Raw genomic sequence first — 11,246 nt, forward strand, 5'->3', positions numbered from 1 at the left:
GTGTACGTATGGAAGTCAAAATCTTTAAGGATTTACTTAAGAATATTTCATTGGAATGAAAAGCTACACCTCGCTAATAAATTTGAAAAATAGAATTCTTAACTGCAAATATTGGCGGTCAATTTTAACCAGGTAGCAATTAATGGATGTTTGCTCTCCTGAAAAACACTTCATTTAGGATTGTGGTCACGTTTGTTGTGCTTATGGACTACGCCAATATTTAACGATGGGGTAAGCGAGAAAAAACCTAAAACGTTTGATACATTTAATAACCGGAAGTGAATAGAATTTTAATGGGGTTTTGCGGCTTAAACAAAGCGTTCTCAAAAGTGTTGACCAAATTCTGCTTTATTATCTTGAGAACGTGAACAACTACATGCCGTAAACCTCCGAAAGTAAGGAACCTCGCTACTTTCGGAATTAGCAGCCTTTGGGGCTCGTTACTCTCGGGTGGTCTTTACTTTCGAGGGGTCGTTACTTTCGGGGAGTTAAATAACGTTATATAAAGTTGGTACAACTGGACACTTCTTCCAGTTTAAATCTATATTGCTGCCATATGGGTGAGCTCTTCATGATCATGTCTACTGAGACCGCGTTGTCAGTAGTCGACAGGTTAGCTACTGAGTTAGATATCATAAACTGTTTGTACTTCATAACGCACTGTTATACGTTAGTTCGCTGTAACGATATCTCATTGTGTTGGTCGAGCTTTCAAAACAAATCTGAAGAAACGTTCCTTTTAATTCGCTCCTGTTTCCTATATTACGTTCCGGTTACTTGATAAAAATTATACGGGTTTTGTTTTGACACGGCGCAACATACATTTTATAAGCTTCGTCGCATAAGCAATACCTTCCCTTGTTGTAGAGTAACTTAAAATTACAATACGCAACCTTCGCCTGACTCTTAAGAAAACTAAACATACTACTGAACCTTGGTTGGAGAATGGGGGTGGTTGGGGGTAGGTTCGCTACTTTCGGGGGGTCGCTACTCTCGGGAGTTATTAGCGGCCAGAATTTTTGACGTTACTTTCGGGGGGTTGCTACTCTCGGAAGTTTACGGAAACGAGACTTTTAAGTGGCTTTTTTCAGTTGAATTCAGTCTTGTATGTCTTGTTTATTCATTTTTTGCCCGGTAGCTCAATCAGTGGATAGACAAACTGAATGACTTAGGATCGAGTATTGCGAGATACGTTCTAAGCTAAATATAAAAGCATAATTGACGTTGCTGTCGAAGTCGCTGTGGCAGGCTTATGGAAGATGATTATTTGATCCGTTTAAAAGCACAGAGACAAAAAAGATTTGGCACATTTAATTTATTAACTCCTTCTACCAGCAGATGAATAGATTTACTAGAATACAATATTGTGGCAAAAACGGATAAAACTAACTACAACTGGGAATTGACATTCAACTCTTTAACGAAAAATATTAACAAAAAAGGCGTCGGGGCTGCTTGAATTTGCAGCTTACTAAGTGTGACGTTTTCTCTGCCCTTTCCTAGAGGTTTAGATCTTAAGCTTCCACGGACAGTTCCTTCGTTGCGTTCTTCTTGATTCGCATGCGGAACACCATGGCAGCGACTGCAATGATCAGGAGCACCACCATAGCGCTTCCCAGAGCAGAATACAGGATTATGTGACTGTTTTCCTGAGGACGGACCACTTCAGAGATGGTACCAGCTTGTTGCTTGTTCACATCACTACCCATGTTGGGAAAAACTTGCACAACGATCTCCACATACTCCTTGTTCAGATGGCCGTGAACGAACTCTGCCATTACACTCTCAAACGGCTGGCATCGGTATTCTCTTAAACATTGCAGAAGATATTGGCATATCTGATGGAGTTGGTCGACCCAGTGTGGAACCATCGCTGTCTCATTGTCGTGGTAGGCAGAAGGATCAAACCAGAAATAGTGAGTGTGGTTGGTAACTCGTCGTATTGCAGACATCAAGATGATATACTCACTCCAGGTCAGCTCACGCGGACAGAAGGCAGTGCTGATTGGCGAGAAGGCCTGGCCTGCTGCATTCATAGTGGCATCACACTCGGTGACAAGACTGTATACGGGACCGCTCTGTACCCTTCCCTTTTTACCATACGCGTGGACACGACTGGAAGTGACTACCATGTGCTCTGCTGTGAAGCCGTCATGGGTTGTCCTGTTCTTGCCGCCTGGTCCAGGGAAGACAGCAACCACCTTGCACCAGGCAGGCGTCTGCTCGATTCCCGTTACTCCGAAGATGACGTCACCTTCGGATAGGTCTGAAACACGCACGAGACCTTTCGTTTGCTCAGTGACCTTCATTTCACCGGATACACACTCAAAATCATCGTCATCGTCGTCATCATCATCGTCATCGTCGTCGTCATCGTCGTCGTCATCGTCGTCATCGTCATCATCGTCGTCGTCATCGTCGTCATCATCGTCGTCATCGTCATCATCGTCGTCGTCATCGTCGTCATCGTCATCATCGTCGTCGTCATCGTCGTCGTCGTCATCGTCGTCATCATCGTCTTCATCATCGTCGTCATCGTCGTCGTCGTCATCAGCCATTGCATTGTTGATGAATGTAAGGATAGAGAAACCCAACAGGAGATATATCAACAAGCGGGACATTTTTCTGCAGTCGTGTAAATCTGGAAAAAATTTGAGAGACAACATCTCGGTGTTAAAACGCTAACAATGTGGTTTAAAAGATGACCTATTCATGGATGTGTAATTAATGTAGACTGACGTGAAGCCAGCCTTGCCTGGCCTTGCTAGTTTTCTGTCTGTTCAAAACATGAGAAGAGTCATGGAAACTTTTAGCACGTCATGACTGAACGGATTGCGAGGTTGCATTGGGCAAAAATCAGAAAATTAGCCGTGCTACATTCGAAGCGTTCTATACTTATCTATCACTTGCAAGCATTGATTGAAATGCTGTTTTATTGATTTTCAGCTGGAATTCTAGAAAGTCAGTTAGCTCACCAAAGCTGTACAACTTTCCAGCTTTGGTTCTGCTAGTTTGGACGCACACTTACAACGTAACAAAGTTTGAATATGAAAAAATCCGTTCTGAGCAGAGGGCTAAGCCCATCCTAAAATCAAACTGATCTAAATCAGTGCGACCACAGAACTACATTGAAAATTTTGGACGCCCTAAATTCAAGAGAACATCAAGTTGCGACCTAGTTAGCTACCAAAAATAGTGTTGGTAACTTTTTTTAAGGGAACTAGTATGTTTTCCTTACCTCACAATGCAAGAACACGTCTCTCAAGATTTCCTAATGCCACTGAATTGGGCAAAACAAACACGGCCTTATAAAGACTTATCTTCGTGACCCTGGCGCCGGGGCTACTCAGGCTAATATAAATAATGAAACCGCATCGATTGCACGTCAACCGCGCGTAAGAAAACAACTCCAATATCACTTCAACTTATCTACTGGGAAGTCAATAAGATTCCAAACTCGCCAAACTAAAATATCTCTGAAAGTGTTGGCTTCGAATGCAGCTTAAATTTATTAGTTAATTCCATGATGGTAAACCTTAGAGGGATTTGAAAAATATGCTGTCGAGAGAAATTAGTTCAAGTTAAAATAAGAGATGTTAAGAACATGCACAGCTAACGGAAAAAATACTCAACTACTCGAGTGGTTATTGTTCGCGATAGCTTTATGAAGTCAAATTGGGAACATATAGATTGAAAACGAATGCTAATTATAATTTTCTTTCAGTCAAGGTGATCCACATAATAAAATATATATATATATATATATATATATATATATATATATATATATATATATATATATATATATTTGTAATCTTTAACCAGTGAATCATGCACATTTTGTAGATCAAAAGCCATGCGTGATCTTGACAATCCCAGTGATTAAATGTCCTTAAATTTGTCACCTACTCTTGATTCAAGTACTGTGATGCATTAAATTGGAGTGTTGTAATAAGTTGTGTGTTTTGTTTTTTCACGAAAAAAGCTACCCAGTCGAACTGACAATAAAAGTTGGCATTTACTCGTGATAATATATATTGCATGTTCGTGATTAGTAGGACGCCGCGCTTTCGTTTTGTCCCGACCAATGGACTCTTCAGCGACCTTTCTGCTTGGCAAACTCGTTGAGCATCGCGCTCAAAGTCCTGTTCGCTCACAAAAAGAGGACCTGTCGAACGGCAGGACCCTACTAATTAAGGCACTAAGTTTTTGAAATTCACTGAAAAAACGTTTGCGCTGAAAGAAAAAGAAGAGATTAATTTCAAAACATTCTTTAATTCGTTATTGGGCGAGGTTATATATTTCATAAGTAAGAATGTTTTTCCACCCTTCTTATCGCCATGTAATTTTATACACAACTAACGCTGTCTTTTTCCTTTTTTTGACGTCGAAGTACCATTGGAAAGCGTTATGATCAAGTATTTTCGTGTGCGGAATGTCCAATACAAACTAATATAATCGTAATAAGATCACTATACTGGTAGAAACTCGGAGTTTTTATTTGGCTATTTTGCGAGGAGCAAAAAGCCCCGACTTAATTAGCTACACGTATCAAAATGATATGAAAAAACTGAGTAAAGACAATTAATCTGTTGACGAAATTGTCTGATACGTCGTGTTAATGATCACTGTATGTTTCACACCACACATCTCTACGGGTCCATTTTTATAGTATGTCGATCTCTATACAACTTTGTTACATGTGGCAAGTACTAGTTTGCGGCACAAATTGTTTCGTATTATGAATCGTTCCAATCTTTCCTTCATTGACCATGCAAACTTGTTCGGTCAAGATGGATGGATCGATATTGGCCTCGTTCATTTTCCGGCGTATAGACTTCGATTGTGTCTGGCTCCATCCTGAATTAAACATGCAAAATTAAGAACTTGGACAATATCCAGCCATATTAATCACCCTTGATCAATATCCCATATTTGATGAATCATTATACACGGCAAGTTGCTCTAACTTCTGAAAGCATGCAGGTTTCTTTCTCAATACAGGCTTTTTCTCCTCTGGCTTCGCTATTTTGTGCTGCCTTCATTGCAGCCTTCAATTTTAAAGGAGCCGCGTCGATGAACTGCGCACAATCCATCCTGCGAGAAAGTACTGCAAGTCAAATCAAAATCCGCAAAGAGTACATTATTATTGAACTAAGAAAGCCTGACTCAGAGAACGTTCTGTCGCACCAAATTAAATTAAACTTTTACGGCCTTTACACCCGACATATCCCTGCTCTCTTATTGTCAGACCAGAAGGATGCCATAAAGCATGTTTTCCGCGCATTCAGTGGAAACTTGACGGCTGTATTCACCCCAAATAATATAGCGTAAAGTTTGCCTTCGTTTGCAACGCGTTTCGTTTAATTTTTGCAAAACTGCGCAAGAACGGTGCCCCAAGATAGGCAACTGCATGAGAGCATTTTTAATTTTCCCTTTCAAAAGTTACAAATAGTTTGGCAAACAAAACGTTTAGTCTGAGAGCTTTCAAAATTTTAAGTCTCTTAAGTTCATGTTATGAACAAACCAGACAAGTAACCAAAATGCTCCGTATTGCAGTTTCGGTGGAAAGGAACTGAATTTAAATATAAAGCATCACTCTTTCGAAAATAGGCAGCTTTTTGTATTTTCCAAACAGGGTTTCAGGCAATTCGGTTGGCTGAAATTTGGCAAGACTGCCCGATGTAAAAATATTAGTGATGTAGAGGTATGAAGTTTTATTATTCTCGTTCAAAAGTTGCAGATATTTTAGCAAACGAAATGGATGGTCTGACAATTCTTAAAGTTCCGGCTCCCTCTCGTATTTTGTAAGAAGTACGCGAAGAATGCGGCCTTGCTACATTTTGATGGAACGGAACTGGAATTATGAAGTATACTTTGAAAAATAGATACTTGTAGCTTCATTTCCGACATATTATTTTATTTTTTAACTTGACGGCAAACTTAAATCTACTGAATTTGTGATTCTTATAGTTTCAGAAAGATACATTTTTCGCTGAGGTAGTTACAAAACGCCTTAAGGCGATGATCTAGAGACAGAGTATTAAGAGGTGTCGCGTGTTTTGGATATGCTGATATCTTTAACAAAATGACGTCGGTTTTTTATGCTTCTGTCCTCTTATTGATGATAAATTGCGTCATAACATTGTCAAAGTGGCTGTGGAACCACAAACCGCAGGTGAGTGGTTCCGCAGTAAACTTTGCCAATGTTATGACGCAATTTATCATCAGGAAGAGGACAGACACGTAAAAAACTGACGTCAATTTGTTATTTTTACAATAACAAGACCCCAAAATGGTCAAATGCCGGGAATAAATGAAGGAAAAGACGCAGTAAACTTGCCGTAAACAAAGATAAGTGGATTTTATTCAAAATGACGCGAACATTGTCAATAGCTTTCCTTGCTTTTTGATTGGCTACTTAAAAAGGTCAATAAAATCCCATTGGTTACAAAGTTGGCAGTTCGACAGCTGAAAGTTGAACTGTTAAAAGCTTGCTTAAATTAAAATTTTATCCGTCTGTTCTCTTATTGATGATAAAAATGAGCCAATCAGGGCGCGAGAAATTAGACAGTTATTGTAAAATATGTGATTGACGGGTAATTCCAATCGTAGCTGGTCCAAATATGATTTAAAAACTTTAAAGAATCTTAAAGAACAGTCGCTTTTTCAAGATCAAGTCTTCCGACAGTTTCCCAAGGTGAACTTTATGTCGCTTTCCGCAATTGCCAACGCTCCTAGCATGTAAATTGCAAGATTTATTTTCACCTGTTAGTTTTTTTGTTCAGTTAGGAACTGAGTCTACGCATAAGCGTTTAGTAAATATGACATATGGGACGAAGACTTTCTTAAGGCTTTTGAACATTTCATGGGAAACAAAAAAGAAAAGCTACACCTAATTTGAAAAACACAATTCAAATTGACGTTCAATTTCTGCTCGGTAGCAATTAATGGATGTTTGTTCCCCTGAAAAACACTTCACTTTTTGACATGTTCACGTATATTTTGCAATAGGTTGATGGACTGCGCCAATATTTAACGATGAGGTAAGAGAGAAAAAAATCTCTGACGTTTGACACATTTAATCACCGGAAGTTAATGTAGTTTTAATGGGGTTTTGCGGCTTAAAGAAATATGATTTTAAAGACTTCAGGGCAATAGTGAATATTTGTTCTCCGTTGTAAATACTTGAGATGAACGAGCTTGAAGTTCAAGGGAAAATTTAAGTGCCTATTTGTTTTCTCAAGTGGTTTTTCATGCAGACATCTGTTTTGACTGTTTCTTAAGATCACATGTTTCCCTTGTTTTTTCCTCTCTTCATTTCCTTTCTTTATTTTGTTTCTTTTTCGTCCTTAAAATTCACTAGTCAGAGCTAACTACTACATACCCAAGCTGGTCGAAGACGCATCCAGGGATATTTATTGCTAAGACAATACCGAATTTTATAGACTTCCAAGTAAATAAGCTTAGCTAGGGCGATATTGAAGCTGCTGTTCAGCGCGCAGTTATCATGAAAATGGTGTTTTCGTATATATTGGCCTGGGTAGTATGCGGCGCCAGTGACACTTGGGCTGTGCTCTTCAATCATGACCTTGTTTTTTTCTTGTACAATTCAGGAACATTAGGAATCTTGACTATTTTCTGGTGTTTCAGTGTGCATGGAGTAGATAGGGTAGATTCCTCGAATGTTACCAACAAACACTGTAGCTTATGTAGCTCATCCAGGGATATTTGTCGTTTAGAGAATATCAAATTTTATAGACTTCCAAGTAAAAAAAACTTGCGTAGAGCGAGGATGGAGCTGCTCTTAGCTTTAGGGTGTAGTTAACATGCCAACAGTGTTTTCGTCAGAATATAAGCCTGTTTAAGAGGGGGGGAGGGGGCAGCGGAGGGGATGGTGTACTCCCAGAAAATTGTGTGGGGGTGTGCGGCAAGCTTCTTACAACCTTTACCCGATTTCGGACCAAAGTTTGCGATTTTACCAATACCCTTTTGCAGAACCGACCGTATTTCAGACCTGACCCTTTTAGAAACATACCCAATTTAAGAGCAGAGTGCATAAACCTACCCTAGCTATTCCTCCAAAGCGATAGTACCCTTTTGCGCCGCACATACCTATATAGCCCATATACAGGAGTACCCCCCTCCCCCCCCCCCCCCCCCCCTGGGAGCCTGTGACACGTAGGCTGAGCTTTACAGAACCTTATTTTTCTCTGCAATTCAGCGGCATTAGGAAGCTGGAATCTTTGCTGCTGTTTTGCAGTGCGAAGTGAAACGAGTAATCGGCCCTAAAATGATATCAACAAAAATAGCAGCTTAGCTTATTTCTAAAACATCGCTTCGTTTGAATCATAGTTACTGAATTATTATGCAAAATAGACAGTTTCGGTTGATAGTTCATAGGATAAAAATTGTATCACTTTTTGAATTGTCATGTCTAGCCTTGTTTTGATTTTGTTTCGTTTTTCAAATCAATATTCTTCATCCTTTAAACAGATGCACTAATGTTTTTGTAATTCACCCTTATGATGGGAATGTTAGTGTTAAATTCATTTGAATTCATGATTTTAACACCGAGAAGGTCAATCTCCGTCAAAGAAGACTCCAGAATTATTCGTCCGAGTACGTTTGTGGAACCGGAATGGATACTCAGCAATGTCAAGGTGACAATCATAGCGTTAACTGGAATGAAGCTAGAGAAAATAAGGCCCCTTATTAATTTTCTACTAAACAATTAGGTTATGAGCCCGAGATTTCTATCGCGTGATAGTGGACGAGGGCGCAGCCTGAGTCAACTATCACGCATAGAAATCGAGAGCAAATAATCTAATTGTTTTAGAGTAAATCTACTAGTCGTTCAAAACTTTATCTAAATCCTCTTCACAGACACTTCGAAAACGTCAAGAAGCGGCCGTCATTTTGTTAACAAGGGCACACTGCTACGCTACACACTATCTATCACAGAATAGATAGTAAGTAGCCAATCAGAGAACGGCATTCGTGATAGGACGCTAGTAGATTTATACTAAAATGGAACAGATTACAACATTTCATGTTTCAACGATCTTTATGAGCTGATGTGTGCTGCCAATGTCTTGAACATAGATCATCAGATTATTCAGTTCGTATTCTCCTTTAAACCTCTCTTTTGAATTTTTAGCTTTTAGCTTTCACAGAGTGCAGAAAAAAGGTGTCGCTTGTAAATAGCTGTGTGGCTGGGTTTCTTTATCCTCGCATTCTCGTATAACGTCAATGCCGATGATGACAATGATGACGCTGACCGGCGATAATGTAGAGATGGCTCAATGGTGACAACACGCAAGCAGATTACCATCAACTTCTGGCAAGAATTTTTTCTGTGGTAAAATAAAGGTCATCGAGCAAACGAAAAGAGAGGTCTCGTTCGTATTTCGGAACTATACTAGTATTTGAAAGTTAAAAATTAACGATTATTGGACGAGGTTGAACAAAATATCGTGATTTGTCATCAGTGGCGAGTAGATCAATTATTTGCCGAAGCCGAAGGCTGGGGGAAATAATTGATCTGTGAGGCACTGACAAATCATGATATTTAACGATAACCGAGTTCAATAATTATTATATCATTCAATCACCAAGTTTGCTTTCATATCACGAATCACTCTCTGGCAGCTCAGGGAAGTTTCACCTAAGAACGTGGTTACAATTACGCATGAGCAGCATGCTATTTGCAGGAAAACGTTACACTGTAGATTTTAGGAAATTAGAAAGATGAAGGTTCTTGCTTCCTCAGCATACAACTCGGCTAAAAAGAACTGATAAAAATCAATGTAGGTTCCTCAGTATCGCTGAATTGTAATCACGGAAAACAAACCTTGTCCTAAATAGAAAATCCTGCAACATAGCTAGAGTTAAATGATAGACTTTGGTTGCGACGCAGACCAATTGGAGAGAACCCTCTTCAAAATGGAGACCTGGAGGAGAGGGGTGTCTCAAAATGTGGAACGCGCATGTGACATGGAATGTGGATCTAGATTTGATCAATTACCTTGATCTTCTCGATATTACTGAACTTAACTGTACATATAAGTGGATAGAAATCACGAGCTCACAGTTCCATTGTTAAATATATTTTGCATAGCAGTCAGTGCGCAAAATACCGATTCTTGCGTGATCATACATGGATTACATCCAATTCCTGAACGAGATATGCGAAGACATTGATATCCAGTCTGAACAAAAGTGAACAGAAGTTTCAATTCTGACATACTTAGTTATCTCATTTGACTTAAAAGTATAATCAGTTCAGACACACGTTTTCCAGCAAAGCTCTGCAATTATAATTGATTCGCAGGAATTTAACAAAACACATTTCTTATCCTGATCTTTTCATCTGGAAAGAGCACTCAAGATCAGACTAACTTAATACTTTAATGATTACAAATCGGTATTTAGTGTCTAAGAAAGTTGACAGGAATTATAACGTTCCACATATTTCGCCAGAGGTAAATGGGTCACGCTGAAAACTCTTTTTATTTTCACACACAGTACTACTCAAAGGAAATTATATAAATACTAAAATGCTCTCGCCAAATCGACATGAGTCGCCGTGAGCAAACTGTTTACTGTCACAAACACTCGAGATCGGATAATTCGAATTCAATGGTTTATTCAAGTGGTTTTCTTGGTTTCCATATCCCATGCTTGTTTTTATCTTAATATCACTTTGTTTAACTTCTTTTGAATAACGAATCTCAATTTTTTCATCAGACACCAGCTCATTAAGCAGGATAACCATTGGGTAAATAACTAATATTAAACTCAAGCTGAAAGAAACGCATTGAGGGACAGTTGGGAACTCAGTACGGACTTCCAATAGGTTGACGTGATATGGGAGTGTGCAAGTTTGCCATGTAAACTTCAGCTTGCTTATATTTGCCCTGCGGTCCTAGGAAAGGAGCAGTGGGGACAGAGTCTCGCTAAATGTTTGGTGGGGGTATGTGGCGCGTAGTTTTTTAACCTATAAAATCAGAGCAAAATGTGCGATTGACCATACCCCTTGTTTTCACCAGATACAATAGTTGATACCCTATTAAAATTACCCGCAAGTATGTGACTTCCGACTGACATGACATCTCTTCTGCCCATTTCAGTCAAAAGGGCTTGCTTGTGTACCTAAAGAGCGCTGTGACTATCTAAGGGAAGTAACCTCCCCCCGGGTCTGCATGTGTTGCAACCCAGGTCATTAAAGGCATAAAATATGCTAT

At 39.4% G+C, this 11,246-nt stretch overlaps 1 protein-coding gene across 1 annotated transcript; it reads right to left on the bottom strand.

Moving 5' to 3' along the window:
- Positions 1 to 1,300: 1,300 nt before the first annotated feature.
- Positions 1,301 to 3,310, bottom strand: LOC149116119 (uncharacterized). The gene is made up of 2 exons (XM_089282072.1): positions 3,239 to 3,310; positions 1,301 to 2,641 (listed from the first exon to the last, which is right to left on the bottom strand). Exon 2 carries the CDS (start codon positions 2,619 to 2,621, stop codon positions 1,515 to 1,517), a length of 1,107 nt encoding a protein of 368 aa, XP_089138198.1. The 5' UTR covers positions 2,622 to 2,641; positions 3,239 to 3,310; the 3' UTR covers positions 1,301 to 1,514.
- Positions 3,311 to 11,246: the final 7,936 nt, after the last annotated feature.

The sequence above is a fragment of the Orbicella faveolata genome, unplaced genomic scaffold (assembly GCF_042242905.1).
Source record: "Orbicella faveolata isolate gen_17 unplaced genomic scaffold, um_ofav_v1 contig_12, whole genome shotgun sequence".
NCBI classification, from domain to species: Eukaryota; Metazoa; Cnidaria; class Anthozoa; order Scleractinia; family Merulinidae; genus Orbicella; species Orbicella faveolata.